This window comes from Phyllopteryx taeniolatus, chromosome 9 (genome assembly GCF_024500385.1).
Source record: "Phyllopteryx taeniolatus isolate TA_2022b chromosome 9, UOR_Ptae_1.2, whole genome shotgun sequence".
Classification (NCBI taxonomy): Eukaryota; Metazoa; Chordata; class Actinopteri; order Syngnathiformes; family Syngnathidae; genus Phyllopteryx; species Phyllopteryx taeniolatus.
Genome location: NC_084510.1, coordinates 20,238,965 through 20,264,904, shown reverse-complemented (window position 1 = coordinate 20,264,904; position 25,940 = coordinate 20,238,965). Strand labels below are relative to the sequence as shown.

General features: G+C 41.7%; 1 protein-coding gene across 3 annotated transcripts in view; it reads left to right on the top strand.

Annotated features, from left to right (window-relative positions):
• The window catches only part of foxj3 (forkhead box J3), a 168,489-nt gene that overhangs the window by 67,910 nt on the left and 74,639 nt on the right, over positions 1-25,940 (top strand). For all 3 annotated transcript variants that reach the window (XM_061786217.1, XM_061786214.1, XM_061786216.1), the window contains one exon: positions 966-1,480. In XM_061786217.1, coding sequence (XP_061642201.1) covers positions 1,160-1,480 — 321 coding nt within the window. In that variant the 5' untranslated portion in view covers positions 966-1,159. The remainder of the gene's footprint in view (positions 1-965; positions 1,481-25,940) is intronic.

Genomic DNA, 25,940 nt, shown 5'->3' with positions numbered 1-25,940 from the left:
TCACACTCACATTCACACCCATGGACAATTTAGAATCCTCACTGAACCTAACATGCATGTTTTTGGAATGTGGGAGACAGTTGAAGTATCCGGAGAAGAAAACGCCACACTTTCAAACCGAACCAAAGAACTGTGAGGCAGACGTGCTGACCACTATCCAATGTGCTGTCCCTATGTAATTTACACAATACTCTAGCTAGAACTAGATACTGTAGATATTTTGTTTATCCACAATGGAAATTCACAAAATTACTACTACTCACTGTTGGTGCTTTTCCATTAGCACACCGAGGTGCTAGTAAGTGCTATGTGTAGTACCTGGTCAGCTGGTGTTCCAGTCGTGCATTACTAATTCCAATCGATTAACGCAAGCCATTGCTCGTCGCTTATTGGTCGAGCAAGATTGGTCATCGTGGCCGCCCTGCTGGATTTAGGATCATGGCTCGAAATGGGAACTATGAACACACCCTGTTGTGGTTCCTTATCTCTGGATGCTACAGCATTATACGCCACAGTCTGCACTTTGCTGCAGCGGTCCATTTTTATTTATTTTTTACTGCCCATCTGAATACAATGAGCCTCTTTACCATGGTCTGCAGCGACATGCCGAGAAGTAATGTGTGTTACGTTCCGACTGGTGTTCAATGTGCCGTTGCTTACGCAGTTTCATGCGGTACTATATTTTGTAAGTGGAAAACTGACCAATGATACCTTGCAGTGGATCAGTGGAATCACAGAACTGGAAGTTTCTGGAATCCAAAACTAAGCTTGGTGGTTGCATGCAAGTCCTTTTGGTCGGGTTTCCACTGGGTAGTAACTTGCTTGCTAGAATTGTTAATAATTAAGCCCAGAAGTGCTGTTCTTCTCTATTTCCCATACCATACTAGCAATAAGACAATCTTAAAGTAGTGCTGGTTATTGTCTTACTTCACTGATGCAAACATGTCTATATCGTGTTTTTGCAGACTCGCCTTGGAGAAGACAGCATGCTAATGTCCTGATTTGAGGGCCCAGACTCCAGCTTATCAGCCCCACCTGCTCCTCTCCCAACCAGTCAGTCAATCAAGCTCCTACAGAGGCCACCGGTTTACCTTCAGGCTTTAGGGTTTACCCTCCCCACCCCCCCCTCCCCCTTCCTGCTGCCCGGCCTGTTGTCACCATGACGTCGGAGCTGGAAAGTAGTCTGACCTCCATGGATTGGCTTCCTCAGCTTACCATGCAGGCAGCCATCCGCAAGGCTGACAGCCAGCATGGCCATGGGCCAGGCATGGGCAAGAAGAGCACCCTTCTGGATCCCAACACCACGCTGGACCAAGAGGAGGTGCAGCAGCACAAGGATGGCAAGCCGCCCTACAGCTACGCCAGCCTCATTACCTTTGCCATCAACAGTTCGCCAAAAAAGAAGATGACATTGAGCGAGATCTACCAGTGGATCTGTGATAACTTTCCCTACTACAGAGAGGCAGGAAGTGGCTGGAAGGTAAGAAACATCATTGGAACCTTGGCCTTCTCTTGTAGAATATTATGCATTCGACTGCTCAAAAAAATCATCAACCAAAAGGTTATGGAAACTTTTTATTTAAAAGTCAGAGGATAAAGATTTTAGATTTTCTGTATTGGATAAACATTCAGTCTGCTATGGTTGCCCTAGTGATGGCTCCTTTTCAGCTTTCGTTGTGGCGCTTCCATGTTATCCGTGCGGCTCATTGGAGCTACCCTAAATGCAAGCCTCCTTCAGCGGGGAGCTCATTTTCTTTCTTTTTTTTCTTTAATGAAACTTTATGGCGATATCGGTGAAGCTACAATGCGTACATGCGTTGAAATAACGCGGACTATGTCAAAATGGCGACGTCCGTAAAACAACGGAAGTAGCAGAATTTCAGCTCCTGTCAGAATAAAGTAAAAAGTATATATTTTTTATTTGTTTTGGTTCAAATGGAACAATTCTAATTCAGGATTCGTATTTTCATGCCGATTTTAGTGAATCCGAATCACCACAGATTCATTCGTAGCTCTAGCTTCCATGTTGTTTGATAATGGCGTATCAGGGAGCCTAGCTGTCAAATCGTTGAGCGGAACAACTGTGTGGGGGCGGTAATTATACAAATTAGCTGAACTGGGATGACAGCATTTGAAAATTTTGAATGGCTTGCTCACTGATACATTTTTAGAAATAGGTAGATAACAAAGGGTTTTCTTGGTTTAATTTCACATTTGATGGGTGGGCATGCATTCAAGGGATCCAACTATTTGTATACAAACATTTAAAAAGTACATTTTACATAATACCGCCCCTTTAAGACCCTGCCTTTGAAATTAGAACGACTTCAACCAGCGTCACACAGCAGATTGTGTTCTAGTTTGTAAAGCAAATCAATATTTATTTACATTATGTAGTAAGACGTTGCCAGTGTGGTAATAAAAGTCTCTATATTTTGACTTAAATACTGTGTGTTGTGGGCACAGGACATCAAAGTAATGTACGAATAATCACCAATCAACATTGCTGCCTATGACAAAACGCATCAAGAGAAACCACAAGTGTCACCAAATCACACAAAGTGCCTCACGCGGCCAAATGAAAAACGGATTCAACCCGGCAAAGCTGAGTGAAAGTGTAAAACTTCAGGATTAATATTCAGAGAAGTGGCTTCTGTCTGTTCTAACGCACTAAATAGCCCATTCATGGGTGGTATTATTCATTTCAGATGCCTTGATAGGAGAAGGCCATTATGCAGAAGGAGCGAGCCAGTGCTGTGTCATCATCTTAAGGAGCCCGTGATATACGGAGATGAAGCCATGCTGATTGCCTTTTAAAGGGCCCAGATGGAAATTGATGTTAGAATGAGTTTTCCAATCAGTCGACGTTTATTGGAAATAGAATCTTAGGCACTGCTTCATTGCAGTCAAGCAAGATGAATGAAGCCCATTTCCTGGGGCGACAAGATCTGGCGCATGTATAGATGGTTGTATGAAGGTGTCTTTCTGTGTGTGTAAGTAAGGGTTGAGATTATAATGCATACATTATTTTTAATCGTTTTATTCTTCCTTGGGCTTTTTTTTTTTTTTTTTTTTAGAAAATCATTTTCTCATTTCTTCTCCCTTCATTCTCGCTTAATTATCGGTTGCATCATCACTCAGACAGACGAAACACTTTTGTTGCAAATAGGAGAAAACGGATCAAAACAGTGCGAAAAATTACACTAATTGCTCTGTAAAAATCCACCTCGCCTTGTTTCCGCGGAAACTCAGCTTCGTCGTCTTGACTTGGCGAAGCTCGTTTTCATGCTTCCTCCACTTGCGAACCATGGCTTCGTTAATCTTGAATTCTCTCGCGGCTGCTCAATTTCCATGTTCCTCCGCGTAACTGATAGCTTGCAGTTTAAACTGTGCTTCGTAAGCGTATCTCTTCGTAGGTGCCATTTTCGGGGGTCCTTAGCCAAACCGATGTTGTTTTGCACAATGCACATACCGGCGTTGTATACCTACTGGGGACGTGCCTTTAGCGTCCTCCTTCACGCGCGTCCTTCCCCCTTTAACGGCTGCATGCTGTCCTCAGCCACGGCTGCTTTTCCTCTGTATAAGCAGCGTGTTGGCAGGAAATGCTCCCAGTCAGTCAAGCGGAGTGCTCATCACACAACAACATTTATAGATTTTGGAACTCGGTGCACACATAAGGCGCGCCGCATTATAAGGCGCCCCGTCCATTTTGGAGAAAATTTAAGACTTTTAAGTGCGCCTTATGGTCCTGAATATACATTATATCTAATTGAATACAATTTTAGACTGTTATTCAAGTTACCGTGGAGAAGGAAAATATAGACATTTTACAGGTGCTTCATACAGACACAATGTTTGTCTAGTTCCAATATTTGTTTTTGACTGTAAGATCGTTCAGATGTCCAAATAGATCACAGTCATGTCTTATTTATTGAATAAATCTATCAAATGTTATTTTCCCAACCTTTAATGTCCCATGTCTTGAGATGATACACACCAAGTTTGAAGTGAATTGTTAGCCGCGAACGCCATCTCGAGAGTTAACCACACTGTTAAAATGTTAGCGGCGGCCCTGAGGTGTGTTAACTTTAACGTCAAGTTAACACCCGGTTAAAGTTACTAGAGTTTTGGACAACAAGATAAGTGTGCCGTTAAAGTTAACGGTCGGTTAAGTCTACTGAACCAGTGGTTAAATATTACCGAGTTTTGAACAACCGGCCCGAGGCCTAAATGTTATCGTGAGTTGATATGAATGAGAACTCTTTATTTCACTCTTGAATTCTAAAAAGAAAAACGTTTTATCACAATAGAATATTGATTGATTGATTTAAAGGTTTTTTTTATAGCGATCAGTTAAAACAATTCATATTTGCATTGTTAATATGTTCTGTAATACATACACGTCATTTACAGCAAGTTGTCAACCATAAATTTGCTAAAAATTTGGTTTTATTGAGCACTCCCGAACGTTGCCGATCTTGAGACATCCTGGGTGTAGTTACTCTATCCACCACAAAGTCTACTTTTAACAGCTGTGCAACAGACGTTAGAAGGGGCTCACTACTGGGTCAATGCAACGGAGGACACTGGGGAGCTACGTTTTCGGTATGAGCAGGATGAGGATTTATAAACACATGAGCCGGCTGAAAGTAGACCTGTGGTCAAACCCTACGTGTTTGAGCCGATCAGGGGGTCCCAGCCTGTCTTTGACGGCAGCTAGCGGCTACTTTTAACAGATGTGAATGTGAAACTGGGTAAATAGATTTAAAGTGCAATCAAACAGGAGAAAAAAAATGTCTTCTAAATTTGACACATCACAAAGAAGTCTTAACAAGCCTGTGAATGAATGAATTAATTAAAAAATTGCAAAGTACATGAGTTCAGGCTTGAAAATGGTCAAGAATTGAGACAGTTTGCAGATGCTGTGGGCGTGTCACGAAGAGCTCTGAAAATCCCGCCTCCTCTGTCAGTCAAATACACGTACCACTTCTCTCACGGCTCCTTTCCAGCTACCGAGATATCACACGCTTTCACGGGCTGCAGAGAAGCAGCCTTTGTGCCGGTATTATGACCATAAGCCGTGCTGTAAGGACAATTTTCCCTCCTTCGAAAGTCAGTGGACAACGCGCTTCGGTGGCCACAGAATAGTGCTCCATAAGCGGCCAAAGTGACGTGATGCTCTCCGGTCCTCCTGGATGAATTTTTTCCTCCTCACTCTAGCCCGAAGGAGGGAAGGGGGCTGTGAGGCTAACGGCACTAACGCTGTTGTGCTGGACCTTCAGTGTCAACACAGCGTGCATGTGTGCCAGATGGCAAGACAGGTTGCCCAAATAACACAAAACACTTTACACTTCAGGGAAAATGTATTTTTTAGAGTTGTGGGCATAGTTTCTTGGCCAATTAGATGCTATACTGGTAGAACAGGGTGCAGTTATTTATGAACAAGGAAGTGCAATTCCACCCAACGGCAACTGCATGGAATAAGGGCGCTTGGTTTTGATGTAGTGGGGTATACGCCCCAGCCCTGTGATGTCACGGGGCTAGTTTTTAGCTCCGTCCACAAAATCAGGAAAATTTAGAAGGTGAAAAAATGCTAAAATGTGGGCTGCAACTGTAGAACTACCCCACAAATGCGAAACACTACATCAGTTAAACCGACGCATTATCCACACACAGATGTAATTTCCGAATATTACTCCGCGCCGGACTAATATGCGAGCGCATCGGCCTGAGGTTCCGCCTGTGTGCTCGGGACCTGCTTTGGATAAGTCACAGGAGACCAGAGAATACACTTCCGCCGCTTCTGCTGTTAAGAACTATCAATACCTTTACTCCGTTACAATGATCTAAATGTCGCTTGTTACTTTTATTTATCAATTATTGCTTATTTATCAACTATTTTGTGCGCGAGACTACGACTTCGACTTCCACATTGGACGCTGTTTGTGACAATCAAATTTAAGCGCTAGTGACGTTTAAGTCTAGTTCACCAATCAAGAAAGACACAAGAAAGTCACATGACCTCACACAACGTCTTGCATTGGGCTTCTCGGGCATAGGTATTAACACTAGATAAGCCAGCCCCGCTGATCGTCGTACCTACGTGGTGGCCATGTTGGGAAGGTCGTCGTTACCATGAAGGCAACGGCACGCTACTCATGTTTACATTTAGACGAACAAAAACAACAGCTTTCATGTATTATAGTATTTTTCTGGCACCGTCTGCCCAAACGTGGATATTTCAGCTCATTTATAACTTGATAAAACACCGTGCAGTAAATTGTAGATTTTTCTTTGTACTTATGACTGTACATACACACACGCGCACACACAGGAACATCAGAATTTGTACATTCACATTTTATTTTGTAATTTTTTTAATTGATGTTCATGCTGTGGTAAAAAAAAAAAATAATAATCTGAAGTTACTCACTCTTTATTCAGTACTTACAGTATTCAGTAATTGTTTCACTGTGTACTTTTTACTCTTACTCAAGTCATTTTTTTAGACTACTTTTTACTTGAGTCACATTATTGTCAAGTAACTGTACTCTTACTTGAGTACAATATGAGGCTACTCTTCCCACTTGTGGAGCGGACATCCTCTATTGCTACGTTTAAGCAACATTTTTGCTCATCAGATCAGCCAGTGTCGTATTTGTTGCACTGGTCTTTTGGATTTTCGCATTGATGTGCTGTGGGTCGTGGCTCTGGTTGCGGTCCCAGCGGAACCGCGAAGCACACGTAACACCGGCGACGGGTTGATCTGCTAGTACATCTTGTATTAATTAGGAAACGCGCCTACAATTATCTAATTAGTTTACGGATGTTAATGTTAAATGTATTAAGCGACGGAGTGATGTTAGGGATTCACATATGTGTCACAACACAAAATGAACTAACTTCAAATTCAGAAATGGCCAATAAAAACTGAAAAATATTGTACTTAATATTTTCCTGGAGGATGCACTTGGGATTAGCCTTTGAAGTTGGTAATAGTAAAAAATGAAGCGAAAGAGACATTGATTATAGTCAATTCTTTTCCAGAATGGGAGTGCTTAAATAGGAGGATGCTATTCATGTGGCGCAGCTTGAAACAGGCGCATGTGGAGATGGGCCGAGCTCAAATTGGAGGCCAAAACAAAAAAATGAGGCAAATTTAAATTTTATCTTAAAGTTGTACCTCAACATGTACTTCAGCGGTGTAAATAAAAGATTTTTCTTTTTTGCTTTGTTGTACTCTTCACAGTTTTCCAGATTCCTTAACTTATGTTAAAATAGAAAAAATTCTCTGCGGGGGCGGATCCCCCAGACCATCCCTACAATGTTTTTTTTTTTGGTCGCTTTTTCCTTTCCTTTTAACATGTCTGTTAAATGACAGCGAATTGAGGTTTTCTTAATTTAATCATGGCTCATTTGCACAATTTTCACTATGAGTATTACCAGACTAGTGGTACACTTTCATTGCTCATTACCCTTGTGTTTTTCATGTCCTAAATATATTATACAAGTATATATTATACATTATATAAGTATATTTCGCCATACTGGTTGTTTGATGTCATACTAGAGTGACTTCAAGTACCGGAGACAAATTCCTTGTGTGTCTTGTAACATACTTGGCCAATAAAGCTGGTTCTCCCAACACAAATAGGTCTGGAAACAGTGGTGTGAGCTGCGGACTTAGCTGTTAGCGCACCATGCTAACTAGCCAAAATCAGCGTCAACATAGACAAAAAAAATATTAACAAATGAAGCGTGTTGTACTGTTTCACTCTTAAGAAGAGAGTTGGACAATTTGTCTGTTTTACGTTAAGTTGCGTCATATTGCACCTTTTAGTGGGCGCTCCACGGTGAGCAAAACTCACACAAAGTAGTCAGAAAATGCTAAATTAAGCCATTTTCCACGGTGACTTATGCACTCGTTAGCTGCGTCAGCATATCTGCCAAGTATGTGCTCCTGTTTGCACACTTAATGTGTCATTAATTTAGCATTTAATCACATGAGCACACCTGGAAGTTTGCATTGACATCTTCGGGCTTCTCTCCTTGCCATCATTTTCATCTGATGACCAGTCATACTTTAAATCAAATGTTATTTCTGGAAATATATCCATCTTGGCAATGTTAAGTATTCTTATATAACCACAGACTTTTTATGTAGGCCAAATAAATGGTTTAGAATACCTATAAGGCGGAGTGCTATATTGTTTTTGTCTCTGTGCTGTTGTACTGTATATCATCACTCATGAAATGGTTGTTGTCCTGTCAAATTGCTTTGTCAGGACTTGGAACTACCTGTTGTATTATTGCCTAATATTGTGAACAAAGGACTTTGGTTTAGAACATATGCGATTGTGTCGTGGATTTGATTGCCCATTCTTTTCATAATGTTTGACAAGAAGGGGCACTGAATAGATGCAGACCGCTGCGTTAGCTTCTTACACTAGCCCCCCACCTGACCACCAGATAAGCAGAAGATAATGGATGGATAGCTTTTAATGTATAAGACATGTTTCAGTTTTTGAATGGAAACAGATGAACTTTTCTTGTTTTTATTGTGATGCGCCTGTACTTGTCACTCGTGAACAAATAATTTGGTGTTTCTCCTGTATTACAATCATGTCATAGGATCCAGTATACTTGCGTCCTCCCTGCCCTCCCTATGATACTAACGGACTGAGCTCAGCTTTTTTGTGTACGTAATGATTGGAAGCACGCGTGCCTGCTGCCTGGGTGTGGTGAATGTAGGTCGGATGTAGTCATCACTCCTCTGTTCTCCTGGAGACGTCAACTGCTGAAATTTGGGACCGGTCACGCGCATGTTAAGGCACTAATGAGAACACGAGCTTGTAAAAAACTGCACCTTTAAGAAATAATGGGTCAGGGGCCATGTTCAGATAATTCCGGAAAATCTAAAACTGTGAAAGTCACCTTTTTGGGCAAGTGGAATCGGAAAAGTGATTATCCTTTTGGATAATTTTGTTCAATGCAGTCTTCAGCACATCGCCTCGCACTTTGCAGTTCTTAGCAGTCTTTAGAGTGTATGATTCAGGTCTGTATTCTTCTTCTGTATGGGAGGCATTGCTTTTTGGAGGGTGGCCAAGTAGCCTGAGGACATTTCAGATTTAAGGATTCCTAGTGACTTGTCCATGAAAAGTAAGCTTTCTCTCTGAAATGGAAATATTCTGTATCGATGTGTTTGTCAGTCCTCCCCCTTAAAAAACAAAACTTATAAACGTTGGCTGATGCCGTGTCAGGAATTTCAAATGGACTTAAGATGTTTTGGCTAAACATCACATGCTTGTTTGGAATAATTAACAGTTTGCAGACACTATAAACACTTTGTGGCTTCTAATTAGATTAATTAATTAATCATATACATGTCGGAGTACAATGCAGTAGACCCTCTAAAGTGTAGCACAATTTGTTTCCATGATGCCAGTTGACTCTCTGTCCTTTTGATAATTTTTCCCACAGAAAAATTGTAAAGTGAATGAATTTGATCCTGGCTAAAATTGTTGGATCGCAAAATCTATATGAATTGTAGAGGCAATGCTTTAAGTAAGGTGTTCTTAAATGGAATAGCAGTTTAAAGAGAGGCTACCCTCTAAAAACTAAAATAAAGTAAAACTACTTACCCTTTGAAAATTTTACAGGAGAGACACCTGCTGGAGAGGGACATTGTATTCATGTGAACACCTGCTTGGCAAAATTAATTGTTATTTCCCATATTGTACTGAGCAGCCAGTTGTAGACTTCAATATTTAAATGAGAATGGCATGAAGTCTCAAAGGATTTGCAGACGTTTTGAGTAACGTCACACATGAGCTTGTTTTAAACTAAAAAATTCTGCCCTCTTATTCTTTTTATCAACTTAATATAGAGTTAGCCTTATTTTACAGAGAAGCCTGGACAGAGACCCACCAACCACAGGGCTAATTTGCATGAGAGACCAAGGCGACTGCGAGGGTCTGAATATGTCAAAAACAAGTGGTAAAACATAGCTCACTTTCCAGCGTACATTCTTTTATTATTAGTAATATTGTACTAAGTTAGGACAGTCATGTGTGTGCACTACCTTTCCGACATTACAGGTCCATTTCCTCATTATAAGGATTTTACTATCTATATCTACTATCTCTGTTGGTCACTGTTGGAACCTTTCTGTGGTAGCAGCACAAATCGAAGAAGCTTTAAGGTGTTAAATTTTGAGGTTCCACTGTACTTTTGCCTCCTAAAAACCAACATATTGTCGCTGTCGTGCGGAATCCTCGCATCTCCAAAATCCTTACTTTTCAGCAAATAAAAAAAAACAAAAAAACATCATCTCGCTTGAGTTAGTCAATGCCACGTCATTCAAGCTGGTATTACTGTATATATAATTATCATATACTGTACTGTTGCCTACCAACCTCAACTCAACATCTAACCATAGTCATATTTAATCGCTAATTTAATTTGCTAAAACATTGCCAATGTCTGGTGCCAATCGTGTGACTCGTAACCAAAGTCAAAGTCCGCGCTCACACAAAGCCACCGACGAGAAAAGGCTTTAATACTTAACGAAAAAGCCAATGATTGTAGTTTGGTAATCTTCCCAAACTGTATTTCAAAGGTCTAAGAGCCATGAGTGATGCAATACATATAACGATGATGTGACAAAGCAGCGTAATAGGAGTTCATGAAACTTACCTTCGTGGCTGACGGGCTTCCTTCTGCAGCTAAGCATGACAGCTACTATATCCATCCATTTTCTGTACCGCTTATCCTCACCAGGGTTGCGGGCGTGCTGAAGCCTATCCCAGCTATCTTCGGGCGAGAGGCAAGTTAATTCCTGGGTACACTTCTGGAATTACAATTCTAAAATAACTAACCCTAAACATGAATATGGAACACTTTATTTCTATAAATCTCTGCAAGTGTGCTATGGTAGCATTTTATTCTCTTTCCTCAATATACTGTACGTGGAACATACAACCCCAATTCCAATGAAGTTGGGACGTTGTGTTAAACATAAATAAAAACAGAATACAATGATTTGAAATCACTGCATGGAAGCGGCAAGCCCGAAAACCAACTTGAATGCCCGTGACCTTCAATCCCTCAGGCAGCACTGCATCAAAAACCGACATCAATGTGTAAAGGATATCACCACATGGGCTCAGGAACACTTCAGAAAACCAATATCAGTAAATACAGTTCGACGCCATATCCGTAAGTGCAACTTGAAACTCTACTATGGAAAGCAAAAGCCATTTATCAACAACACCCAGAAACACCGCTGGCCTCTCTGGGCCCGAGCTTTTCTAAGATGGACTGATGCAAAGTGGAAAAGTGTTCTGTGTTCCGACGAGTCCACATTTCAAATTGTTTTAGGAAATTGTGGACCTCGTGTCCTCCGGGCCAAAGAGGAAAAGAACCATCCGGACTGTTATGGACGCAAAGTTCAAAAGCCAGCATCTGTGATGGTATAGGGCTGTGTTAGTGCCAATGGCATGGGTAACTTGCACATCTGTGAAGGCACCATTAATGCTGAAAGGTACATCCAGGTTTTGGAGAAACATATGCTGCCATCCAAGCAACGTCTTTTTCATGGACGCCACTGCTTATTTCAGCAAAACAATGCCAAACCACATTCTGCACTACGAAGCCACGGCGTAGTAAAAGAGTGCGGGTACAAGACTGGCCTGCCTGCCAGACCTGTCTCCCATTGAAAATGTGTGGCGCATTATGAAGCGTAAACGACAACGGAGACCCCGGACTGTTGAACAGCTGAAGCTGTACAGCAAGGGAGAATGGGAAAGAATTCCACCTACAAAGCTTTGACAATTAGTGTCCTCAGTTCCCAAACGTTTATTGAATGTTGTTAAAAGAAAAGATGATGTAACATAGTGGTAAACATGACCCTGTCCCAGCTTTTTTGGAACGTGTTGCAGCCATAAAAATCTAAGTTAATGATTATTTGCTAAAAACAATAAAGTCTATCAGTTTGAACATTAAATATCTTGTCTTTGTAGTGTATTCAATTAAATATAGGTTGAACATGATTTGCAAATCATTGTATTGTTTTTATTTGTTTAACACAATGTCCCAACTTCATTGGAATTGGGGTTGTACATCCATCCATTTTCTGTACTGCTTTATCCCCACAAGGGTCGCGGGTCTATCCCAGCTATCTTTGGGCAAGAGGCGAGGTACACCCTGAACTGGTCGCCAGCCAATCGCAGGGCACTTTTAAACAAACAATCATTCGCATTCACACCTACGGGCAATTTAGAGTCTTCAATCAACCTACCACGCATGTTTTTTGGATATGGGAGGAAACCGGAGTACCCGGAGAAAACCCACGCAGGCATGAGGAGAACATTTGAATCCTAGTCCGATTTGAATCCTAGTCCTCAGAACTTTGAGGCAGATGTGCTAACCAGTCATCCACTGTGCCGTTACGATATCCATTTTTAATAAAACAGGCTTACTCTAATGTTTCTAACCTAATTATTTTCACTCATTGTCTCAAGAAAACATACAGACCTTTAATCTTTAGGCGACATAATGTTACAAAGCTCCCACGGAGAACTTGGTTGGTTGTACAACACTTCTCAGACAGTGTCCAAGAGAGCCCTCAAGCTATTTGATAACACTTTAGATTGGTTAATAATTTGTAAAAATAACAGAACACGTGGGGACTGACCATTAGTATTGATCTGTGTAAAAAAGCATGCCATATTTGGACAAAGGTGGTTTCCGCCTGACTGCAACGATATTTATAAGAGTATGACAGCTCTTGTATTGCGTGTCATTACATTGTTTTGGGTGTCACTAATAAAATGAATATTTGCTGCATTGCAACTCTTGGTTCTACCTTTGTTCAGCATGTATTTGCTGTGCTAGCTCCATATAATTGTTCAAACCTGAATATTATAAAACACAGGGCCAAATATTATAAAATACAGTATATTGACAACCCCACAACTTACAGCTTCTTAAATTGGTACTCCAACTGGTACTGGTACTGATACTAAGAAACACACCCTGACTATTCTTATCTCTGTCACTAACCATGTGCACACGTTCTTCTGATTACCAAACCAGGTTATCCAGTCTGAAAAGTTAAGACTGACCTTAAATCTGCTCAGAAAGATGTTTAGCTAGCTACACATCGGCTGTCAAATGTTGACCTCCACTGTCAACTGAAAGCCTCTCAGCTGCTTGAAGGCTCACTTGGGTAAAACTCACGTAATTCCCACAGCCCCTCTTGATTTTCTTGCAAGTAAAAATCTGGACGGCATTTCAAGTAATTTGATAACCTGGAGGTTGTTGCTATGGCCGTGATTCTCATGATTTCTCTTGTGTACCTGTACTTGAATGAAAATGAGCAGAAATGTGGATTAGCAATGATTACCCAACAAATAGCAAATCACACCCTATTTTTATTGAAGGCCAGCACTCCTGTGTGATGTTGGAAAAAGGGAAATATCGCTTTGGTCTCAAAATGGACCGGTGTACAAAGATGGGACACACAACCGCCTTCTGGAGGGGCCTGGACATTTGCTCTAATCTCATTATAAAATGCAAATACACACAACCCTAAACAGATCAAAGGTTCAAATTCCCATTAGATCTGAGGCTTCATAATGGCAGCTCTGGGCAGTTTGATACATTTAATGCAGAGTTTTGGTTAGGGACCAGACCTTCAGGACATTACTCGGAAGATAATGTTCCTGCTACTGACTTGTGACTCGCTCCAGTGTGGAAAATTCCTGTTCCTGTTGCTTATTTAAATGCGATAGGGAAGGAAGTGCTCAAATGTGCATACCTGACTGATCTAAGCACCACCAGCTCTGGTTTTCAGGGCCTGTAAAATTGCCTGATCCCTTCATCGTAAAATTTAAAATCCCAGACATCATCTTTCTCTATTAGGACCGCGGGTGAGCTGGAGCCTATCAAAACAGACTTTGGGCGAGAGGTAGGGTATGCAGTGGACTGGTCACCAGCCAGTCGCAAGGGCACATACAGTATAGACAAACAAACATTCATGCTCATTTTCACACATATGGATAATTTAGTCTTAGATGAAGCTAACATGCAAGATTTTGGAATGTGGGAGGAAGCTGGAGTGCCTGGAGAAAACTCATGCGGGTCCAGGGAGAACATCCAAACTCCACACAGGAAGTCCAGAGCTGAGATTTGAACAATAAAACCTCAGAACTGTGAGGCAGATGTGCAAACACTGAAACTCTGTGCTGCCTTCACTTGAACACACTGACAACAACAAAAAGGTATTGTGCTGTTTTGAACACTTTTGTCTCGTACTGGATTCCATGGTACAGCATAAGAGGCTTGGTGGCAGTGGACAGGAACTGACTTTGTCGGCTTGTGGGAGGGGTGGTGACTCACTCGGCAGTCAGCTTGATCCTGCCATGCAGCGGGTTCCCATGTCAGGAAGCTCCAGCCTGGCCGCCCGCCCACCAGCCTCACCTTACACACGCCTACTGGCGCCCCACCGCTCACGCTTGGGTCCTCGTAGTGGGCGGGGAGAGCAAGCAGGCTGGCAGGCCTTGGTGCACACACTTTTTGGCAAGGAGCCGCTGTCCCCACACTCTGCTGAAGTGCTAACTGCAGTGCAGAACATAAAAGGCCTGAGGCTGCTACCACTTCCTCCTGTGGCCTACAGGCCTGTGTAGAGATGTTGGCTTGAAATTTTTACTGTTTTTGTGACAGTCCTTTTACCAACACTTTCTGTTACCATTCTCAGAGCCTTCATATTCAGTGAGTTACGGTTAGGCGGTGCAGTCTAAAAGCCATTGACGAGGGTCACTCTTTGATTCTGCAAACTTCCTCCTCGGTGTTAGCTCACGTTGAAGTCAACACCTAGCTCGTTGGCCAAGACACACCCCTTTGCCCTGGAAAAAAAGCATTGATGTTGATTTCTATACGTATTCTTAGCCACAGCTTCGGGCATTTAGAAAAACACTTAATCCGTTTGTATTGTTGAGGCATGCTTTTTTATTTCATAATTACAGGGACATGTGAGAAACACAGGTTGTGGGATCGCTCTCTGAGTAGTAGTAGGCCGGTTAGAACTGGTTTCCCTCCTGTTAGATGCAGTCTGACCTGGATACTATTTGAAGTGTTTAGCTGGCTGTCACAAATGAGATGTACGACATTGACATTTATGTTTCATGTCTAGAGTTTTTTTAGACTGGATTTACATTGCTGATACAAGTGGCCAAATCCGATTTCATTTGTTCCAGTGCAGTCTGTTTTATAACACCGCCGCCACTTTGAGTAGATGCTATTCTGTATCCTGTCTGTTTTTAAGATAATGAATTTGAATGCAACATTTTGCGGTTGTTTTGAATACACACCTTATAGTTTGTTTTATATTTAGTTGATTGTAAACTTTAAGTAGGAGTAGCATTAGAGTGCTTGAACCCTCTTTTTGGAAGTTTTGTTCACTATCTGCCAAACTGCTGCTCGTTGTGAAGTAAGCTGAGTTCACTGCCACCATACAGCATCATGTTTGCAAGTCACAGCAAAAGAAAATTGCGGATGGCTGGTATCTTGAAATAAGTCCAGTCACTCGTATCTCAAGGCACCACTGTATTTCAGTGATGTCAACCTTGCATTTACTGGGTATAGCCATTCTGTGCATTTTGTGACCCCTGAAAATCCACAATTAGTTGACACATGAAAGAAATTTGAATTTGAATAAAAAATAAACGCGAATAAGCACGGGATCAGATAAAAAAAAAAAACAACAACCCATGAATAAGCGGGGGATTGGGGAGGGGTCCACAAATAACAACGGATAGGTTCCCCCCACAACACAACACAAATTTCAGTTTTGCCCCTTGAAAGCAACAAGTTGGAATTGTTTCATTTGGACCATGCAATAGTAACATGCAGCGTAAGCTTCAGATCTAACTTTAGATTCTTAGTTTTCACAGCCCAATAATACGTCATATCAAATCACAGCACATTCTCTGAGAAAAGTAGTCACATATTTCAGATGCATTAAGTGATTGAGCTAGGAATAATAATAGCACACTTGTACCGAATGAGCTGCATATTTGGTTTTTGTTGTATTCATTTGACAAATGGAGATTTTGGGTAATGGGTAGGCTGATTGATTAGCATTGACGCAATTGGCTATGTTGTCAGACACACTGTTGACGCCTATTGTTTCTAGCAAATGTTGTTGTCTGTAAACTTATTCAAATATCTGGTTTCACTGTTTGACTGTGGTTGACCTAAAATGCAATTGGCATGTCAGGAGTCTACTCATAAAGCAAGGTCAATGACCATCCTCATTGACGCCTGAACACCACACTACCTTTACGCTCACACTGAGGTCACAGATGGTGCCTTTTTGCTATTGCATTCTCATATGTGCGCGCAGATGTTTTTTTTTTTTTTTTGCCCTGACTAGAAGGGTGGGGAGAAGGGAGACTGGTGCACTGATGAATGCCGCATGCTAAAAATAGAGCTCAGCACTCCGAATCTGCCTTTAACAATGAATCAGGCTGTTAAACTCATCCACACCGGCTTATATCCGCTTCTCCTGCCAGTGGTGTTGCTTTTCAAGTCAACAAATTGTAATTTAATACTAACTGATGTCCTTTAATCTGTGGTAATTTAGCACTTACGGTTGAAAACCGCTGAGGTTGAACACAATCAATTACTGGACCCTGGTTGGCTTCCAACTTATTTTGAAAGTATTGTTCCCATAGGAAATAATGTAAAATGAATGTTTTTTTTTTTCCTCGGTAAAACTGTCGTCATCATAAAACACCACTCCTCTACAAATACCATTTGAACTGCTGTGTACACATACGCTATACCCTGGCTTGTTTCCGCTCTGACATTACTTCAGAAAGTGAAGAGCAGAGAAGTAGCTACTCATTTTCTGAGAAATAAGTACTTTTACTGTTGTACTACATTTTGGTTTTATTTAGAAAATCAATTATTTTCTTATTATGTTAAATGTTTGTGTTCAATGAGGAAAAAAGTTTTTTTCATTTACCCAAACATTTCAAAATAATACATTTTAGAGCTGTAATTGCAATTAACAGGAAGCTGCAATATATTTGCTCTAGGTTATATACAAGGTTATACTGTCAGAATCTGATACCACCCCTTAATAGTAATACAGTGGGCCACCGCTATTATATATTATTATTATATTATATATATATATATATATATATCCATCCATCCATCCATTTTCTGAGCCGCTTCTCCTCACTAGGGTCGCGGACGTGCTGGAGCCTATCCCAGCTGTCATCGGGCAGGAGGCGGGGTACACCCTGAACTGGTTGCCAGCCAATCGCAGGGCACATCGAAACAAACAACCATTCGCACTCACAGTCATGCCTACGGGCAATTTAGAGTCTCCAATTAATGCATGTTTTTGGGATGTGGGAGGAAACCGGAGTGCCCGGAGAAAACCCACGCAGGCACGGGGAGAACATGCAAACTCCACACATATTTTACCCCCCACAATTCTTGAATAAGTGGATAAACCACCAAAAGCATTTTCTGGTTTGGTTCCCCTCACCCAAAAAAAAAAGAGAAAAGTGAAGAAAAAAAAAGAAAATCAGCAAATAGGTGAATCGCTGGGTGCCGAAGTGTAAGTACGCGGGGTTCAACGGTCCCCCATTACGAATAAAGCGCTCTTCTGGAGTTACAAAGTAACAGGTTAGCGCAAGGCCGCGGGGGTCTTCCCATCATTGAGTGAGTCCATGAATGCGCACCAAATGATTGACACCTCGTAAGTAAGGATGTAAGATAAGTGGCGGACCGATAACTATTGGCCCCAATCTGGGGGAATAAAATTACGTTGTACTTATCGGTCTGATACTCCAAAAAACTTGACCGATAACAGGAGCCGTATAATTCAGCGGCACACTGGTTGTCAGCCTGTTGCATTGGCTCCTTACAGTCATGGATATTATGACCTAAATTCTTCAAAAATAGTCAATATCTGCAATACATTAGGTTATGATCGCCAGAACTTGCTGAAATTACGACCATCCAGTGACTTTGAGTTCGTAATTACGACGACTGTGGCAATGGGCTAACAGCTAAGGCAACAACAGCTAACCCCTGCAAATGCCGCTCCAACGTTCTCTCACTGGACAATAAATTTAAACATATACAAATGGAATTAACATCAAAACACACTATTTCTTTCGGCAGAGGAATGCGCAAGCATCCATTAATGACGCTCATCTGCCGGCTTGCGCAATTGGGACCAACACTCCCCCCCAGCACTCTTCAGCCAGCTGCAGATTCAAATGTCTTTAAAAAAACATTTACATGAATAATCACGCGTTCTGATATTGTTTAAAATAAAAACATTATTTGAACCTGCGTATTATTATTATTATTTGAGGGGGGAAAAAAAAGAGAAGCTCATCTCATCACATCTTATCTCAATCTTATTTTACTTGGATATAGTGACAATAAAAATTTGTTGAAGACCCTTGATGTAAACCATGAAGAAAACATGATATCCATTATCGGGATTGGCTTGGAGAAGCAGCAAGTTATCGGTTATCAGTATCAGTGGGGGGAAAAGTCATTGTGCATCGCTAGTTGTAAGTCCTGCCTTCTGTTTCTGATTGTTTTTCTTCGGTCAGGAACGGTGTGTTTTTTTTTTCTTGTACATCAAATTAGAGGCGCAAAATGGTGCCAAAGAGGGCTGAATTCCCCGCCCCCACATATCATTGTAATCATGTACTACTGTCAATTCATGATGACTCTTTTAACAAATATGACAGATGCATTGCAAACTCCCTTTAAGTTTTGAAAACGTTTGATGCACCTTGAAATGTTTTGACTTTTGGGATGGTCGACTTGAACTGTGTTTTTAAAATGAGCATTCCACTTTATCTCATCGTGAAGGTAATTAATAAGATTTGTAATTAAGGTGGTGGATTCTCCCCGAAGAACAAGCTTGTCTGGCAGCACTTTAGCATACATGCAGTGAAAGGAAATAGTCGCAGGACTAATTAGCAGAGGTAGGACAAGAACCTTTTTTTAAAAACAACATTCTTGAGACTGCCAATACTGTCAAAGGTGTGCAGCCTGCCGGAGGTAAGAAGTAAGCTGAATATGTGCTCAGCAGCGTAGCCAGTCATCCTGACTTTCACATTTGATAAAAGGAGCAGAATAGTGCCCAATGATTGGCATTTTTGTAAAACCTGCATGGCAAGTAATTACGCTGGAAATCCAAGTTTCCTACTCTCCGGACCGCTCCCCCCCACCCCCCCTTCCTCACCTGTGTAACTCTCCCACTTCCGCGGTTCACTGTTTTTTTTTAAAGAAATGGCTTTACATGACTGTGCTTCTGTCTGCTGCTTAATGCAACTTATTGAAACTAAAAATATTTTAAAGTTTGTGTGTAAATGATGGAGTAGGGGCCTCTGATAATGTCCCTGATATTTGATCATCCCGCTAGTGTGCTCTCAGTGCGTTCAACGTCTCTGTGTGTGTGTGTGTGTGTGTGTGTGTGTGTGTGTGTGTGTGTTGTGGTACAGTGGCACAGCTGCAGCAGCCGAGTGGAACCGGTGATGGATGACATGCCAAAACGGGCCGTGCCGCCTCTATCGACAGGCGCGCTTTTTGTCGCTCACGTTCAGTGAGCAGCGGGCCGGGCTAATCACAGGTCATGCTGGCCACGGACATGACATGTGAAGAGCAGCGCCGGAATTGCTCATCTGTCAATGTCACATCTACAACGCTTGACACTGTTAAAACACTACATGAAACTTATGTAAAAGTGTCGACGTGCTCCAAAGTAGACATTTTCCACTCGCTGTCTGGCTGGTGTTACATTAGTCTTCAGGTTCTAAACATTTTATCACAGGGTATGTATTATTCATGGCCATAAGCATCTAGATTAGTGTAATGATTATCATTCAATCATTCATTAATCCAGGAACCAGCCAATATTATTTGTAGTGCATGTTTCATACCTGGGCATCATAGTGACCTAGTGGTTAGATCGTTTGCCTCACAGTCATGAAGTTCTAGGTTCAAACTCTGGCTTCCTCCCACATTCCAAAAACAAACATGATAGTTTTAAGACTAAGTTCTCCACTGGTCTGAATGTGAGTATGAATGTGTGTTTCTCAATATGTGCCCTGCGATTTATTGATGACCAGACCAGGGTGGACCTGCCCCTCGCCCTAAGTCGATTGAGGTATGCTCCAACTCATCTGCAACCGACATGTGGACAAGTGCTATCGAAAATGGATGGATCATTGGTTGTTTCAGCTTCCACCTGAAATTAGCCAGTTTGAGAGGGCGGCCCTGTCAGTCTTATCACCTGAAGACTCAACTCAACTTTGTTGTGGACGGTCTGTTTTTCTTTTTTTATTAGCAGTGTCAATTTTTGTTACTTCAGCTGTATTGTATTGAGCAGCCGGGACAGGTTTAGCACAATTTTACTACTGCAATGTCACAGTATGTTCCATTTCCAGTTCTGTGGTCATCATTACAGTCACTGTTAGACTTTTGTGTTGACTTAAAAAAAAAAAAAAAAAAAGAAAACACTTTGTGGAAACCTTTGGATACTAGAAGTCTAATAAGGTGTATTTTGGTTGTTTTTTAAATTGTTTAATAGTTCGAGAAGTGTAGAAAAAGAATGGCAAATGGAAATTTGTTACTCCGCACACCATTTGTTTTGGCTCCTCATAAATGCACAACACATGTTTTGACCACATTGCTGACAATCCAAACTCCTTCAACACGTTCTGCGGCAGCCGCAAGGCCACAGTCTCTCCCCACCACTTAATTGCGTCCGAATTAATGCGTTAATGTGGCCTCGTGGTGGGATGGCGTGCGCACTGAGGTGTCTGGCCTCTTTTGACCACTGCCGTGTTTTATTAATGGGTCAGCAAGTCTAGTAGCTCTTCCGGGGAAAAAAACAAGTCTAGTAGCTCCCTATGAAGTCAGCTAATGGACTGTCAAGTGGGCCTCAGATTTCCCTCTCAGTAGAGCTCGTGTCAAACTGGTAGCCCGGGGGCCAGAGCCGGCCCGCCACATTATTTTATGTGGCCCGCAAAACCAAATCATGTGCATTGACTACATGTTTCTTACTAAAATAGCAAAAGTGCAAGTTGTCTTCTCTCTTAAAAATATCGAGATATTACAGGCCTTTTTTGTTACCAATCCCCCTTTTAAATAAATTGAATAATATTGTAGTTGAACAAACAGTTTTTACTGGCTTCTGATTTCTAGTTATATAACTAGTTATCCATCAATTCGTGTATATGTAGTGATATGAGGCGATCATAAATTCATATGGGTGCACAGTCGTAACGGCCCTCCGAAAGAAACCATTACTACGATGTGGCCCTTAACAAAAATTAGTTTGACATCCGAGGATCAATTCGAGCATGTTTGATAGTTTGAGGGAGTTAAAAAAAAACGTCTCATACTTCAGTCATACGGCCAGCAACATGCTGTTTCTTGCCCTTCTTTTGTGGATTTTCTCTCTGTGGTGATGATTTCCTCAGGTGCAGAATGTCAGAACGTTGTCTTGTCGTGAAGACTCTAGGATCCAATGAGATTATTTTGCAAGTTATGTAATTTGTTAGCCGTTTTTCCAATCAATTCTACACCCTCATGCATATACGTAGGTCTAAGCCCAAGTCGTTTGCATGTCAGCCTCACACTTGAAACGTTGGATGCTGATACTGTTACAAACCAAGGACCCTCTGTATGTGGCTTGAGATTGGCTGGCAACCAGTCCAGAGTGTGCCCTGCCTCTTGCCCAAAGTCAGCTGGGATAGGCTCTAGCTTGCCCGCGATCCTAATGAGGACATTGCTTTTACAGAAAATGCTTGGATGAGAGGATCGATAAATTATTAACTGAAACATTTCCTTGATCGAGCCCAACTGATAAAAGAAGCACTTTTCTTTGTTGTTAGCATTGTTTGCATGCAGTTGACTGACGGTATAAGTGTCATGTTCTTCTTGATTAAAATGCACGCTACCGACACCTACATGACTTAAGTAGAACAGCCAAGATCCAAACTTACAGTTGCAGCAGGTAAGACAGGACTTTCAGTTTTTCTGTACTGGGCTGCCAAGATTAGTAATGTTATAGTGATTGAATGGGACCCACCTCTCAAAATATTCTCTCTTTTATTTCACTCACGTCCCTCCTCTGTGGTGTTGTGAGTAGTGGGCGGACAATCCAACACTTGGTGAATTCTGCTTCACGATAATAGTATGACCCCACATCAAATCAGCCAAACGCAAGGCTTCTATGAACGCTTGGCTGCCACAAGAGTCAGACACTGTGATATGGCCAAGGACGAATATCTTGAAAAAGAACATTCTGGGCATTTTCAACCCAAATTATGTAGCAAACACAATAAACTTACATCAAAGATGATTTAAACAAAACAAAAAAAAGATGGAAGAGGACCTTTAAGGCAAATGATGATGATTTTATTAGCCTTAGCGCACAGATTATGTGTTTGCTCTAACATTATAACCACAGATATGAATAGAAGACTATATACACCAGCGTACTGTAGCAGGCTGGGTAAGCGACGTGCCTATGTGGCGGCCACGTTGGTGGAGGCAACGTTCCCATGAGAGCCAATGCATGGACATTAAAAATAAATGATAACTTGATCATTTCTCAACTGACTTTCATTTGTTTTACTTTTCTGTCAATGTGAAAGCATGTGCTATTACTAGAGAACATAAATACAAAATATTACCTACATTAAATTCCTAGGAAATCATAATATTCCAATATCATCCAGCACTGGTGAGCTATTTTTAGAACAGGCTAGCAGGCTACTCATGTGGTCCTTGGGGGCCCGCAGTTACCACATTGGTGACCCCTGCCTTAAACACTTCAAACTGTAAGCTAATGATGATTTATATAAGAGCAGCAGCTTGCTAGTATGATAAGATGAAATTTACATATGATCCGATTAGTTGACTGATCGCCAAAAATAATTTGTGACTAGTCGATTATCAAAATAATTGTGGCAGCCCTTCCACACACAGTAGATTAACTCACATAGACAAACAACTATTTGCACTCACATTCACACCTATGAACAATTTAGAGTCTTCAGTTACATGTGCCCTGCAATTGGTTGGCAACCAGTACAGGGTGTACCCCGCCCCTCACCCGCAGTTAGCTCGGATAGGCTCCAGCATACCCGTGACCCTAGTGAGGATAAGCGGTGTAGAAAATGGATGGATGGATGGAATTAACCTACTTTCCATGGTTTTGGGATGTGGGAGGAAACCGGAGTACCCGGAGAAAACCCACACAGGCATGGGGAGAACATGCATATTCCACATAGGCGAACCCAGGTCCTCAGAACTGTGAGGCAGCGTGCCGCCTTTGCAAATTTGGCAAGGTTAACATCAATCATGTTTGTGGTGTGTCAAATTTAGAACACATTTTGCGTTACAGGGACTTTTAGTGGAACGACGATGACTTGAACGTACAGAGTGAGCAGCGGACTCGGTCTGTATCGTGTGAGTCATTAGCTTTAACCTTACAGCATGGATGAGTAACTCATTAGGTGTAAGTTGTATTTAAAAACTACAAACTGTGAGGATTTTAGAAGAAACGGGATCACCGTAGAACTGAAAAAGTAACTCACGTTGAAATGGAAAAGGGTCTGACTATTCAATCTGTACAATACTAAATATAAATTATTATTACTAGCACGGGCTATGCAAATTAATGTTTTCAGGGATTTTTCTGCTCCATGTAAATGGTTTGTTTTCAAAAGCATGTTACAAATTTTCCAAAACCTGGTTTTTACCATTTCGTCTGGAAAAAAAATATATACTTACATACATATTGCATAACAAAGTAGGCTCTATCTTAATATAGAAGTCCTGGTTTTTATATTCCCAGCGTAGCATTTAGGAGCATTCATATCCCTCCATGCTGCTGAAGCACCCACGAGAAGAATGCACAGCGAAGTGACACGCAATGACTTTCTTTGCTGCGTCGCCATTTGTCCAAACTCCTAAATGGACAGTTGGCACCGCCCCTGTCAACATTAGTCGCCGCACTTGCTTCTTCATTGTTAGCAGTCGCCGTTGTCAGCAAGCTGCTGTGAGCCATTGTCAGGGGCCACCGTCAGAGGCTCTTCTTCCTCCTCTTCTTTGGGCTGATAATTAAGTGGCGTACTGACAAATGGCTTTCATCAGATCCCTCATGTGGAACTGAGAGCATGCGAAGGCTTTCGGGGGGGATAAACTGGGGGACGTCACGTCTTGTCCTTGTGCTGCTCCTGCTTCTGCAGTGTGTAGTGCAGTAGAAAATTGCAAAGAACCACACAGCCAACACAAAGCCCTCATCGCATATAATGTCAGTTTGTACATTGTGCTGGTTTGTCTAAATGGTCACCCACACAGTCTGTTTTCGTCTTTGACAATCTGGCATTGTTCTTTTTTTGTCCCTCAAAATCAAACACACCAAGGAAGGGATACTGTGTTGTCGTATAACTCGTCAAATGTGCCTAGTCATACCTTTGATTGCAATGCATTGTAAAAAAAAGGCTGTTGTTAATGAGCCTTCATTATGAACTCTAAATGGTGTTTGTACGCTTTGCCAATTGAGGCCTGTCAGCGGATGTTGGCGGGCGTTCAGCCACCACTCTCTTAAATATGCTTTCACCTTCAAAGTTCATAATGAGAGTGATAAAAAGCCCGTTTTTAGTGTTATGTGCACTTGCCGCTGATCAGGAGACATATCTTTAGCTTAGCAGCTAAATTTTTCACTTGGTGATGGAAAACAGTTTTTTTTTTTCTTGTAATATAATTTAATCAAATAAGGTCTGATTTCCCACAAGACCGTTTGAAATGCCTTTGAGGTCTCCCTGCACGCACAAACCTACCGTCTCTGCTTGTTTGAGAAAGACAAAACGCCAAGTCATCAAAGGTTTGCCAGAGATTCCGTTGTTCTAGACAAGGGGTCGGCAACCTTAAACACGCAGAGCCCTTTTGACTGTCTCCCACAGATTCCTTTTGGTTCCTCGCCGACAACAGCCCTCCAGAAGGTCAGCGATGCACTGAAATAATCCTCTTAATGGAAGCATGCTTCTTCACCCGCGCACAATGTTGCATTTTGGGCTAGTGTGGCATCACCAGGGCTCAAACAAAGCGCTTTTGACTGTGAGAGGTACAGACACAAATAGCAGCGAGGGGGGAAAAAAGAGCAGAAGACAGGCGGCTCTCTGAAGCGTTGTGATCAAGCCATGCCTCATGAGTGATCTATTGAATTAAGGGAATCCCCCCGACCAACACACACATAGCTTTTTATTAGAGGAAGGCCTGGTTAAATGTAGCATTCACACTAGGTGCCTCAAGTACACCTCACAAATAATGCAGGAGTCTGCTTCTCCTCTGAACCCCAACAACATCCTTGAATTTGTGCAGTTCTATTCCAAGATTGGCCTGAAAGCAACAAAGCAGGTGTATAAAAAAGGGCTGGATGTGGGTTGTATTAAGTTCACAACATTGATATATAGGAGCGTTTGGTCTCTACCCTCTGTTTTTCTGTTGAAGCGGGAACATCCATGGTGCTGCATTCATAAACTTCTTATGTGCCTCTAGAGAACTGCACAGGTTTTGTGTTGCCTTCGCCTATTGTCTGATCTCTATAGGTTGAAAAATCCTTGAATTAAAGTCGGATATTTATTTATATAAACCAGTGTTGCTTCAGTCTAGGGTTTACGCTTATCTGACCGTGTTAATATGTAGATATGTAGCTGAATAAGTGTGTACTTTTCGCTTGTTGCTCATAATCCTCCAAGCAACTTTTTGCTGCTAACTTACTTATTTAAAATCAACATAGGTCATCTCCTATGAAGCCATTTTCTTTCCTGCATGCATTGTCCTAATTATCGCGGCCGTATGTGAGAAATGGGTTTAAT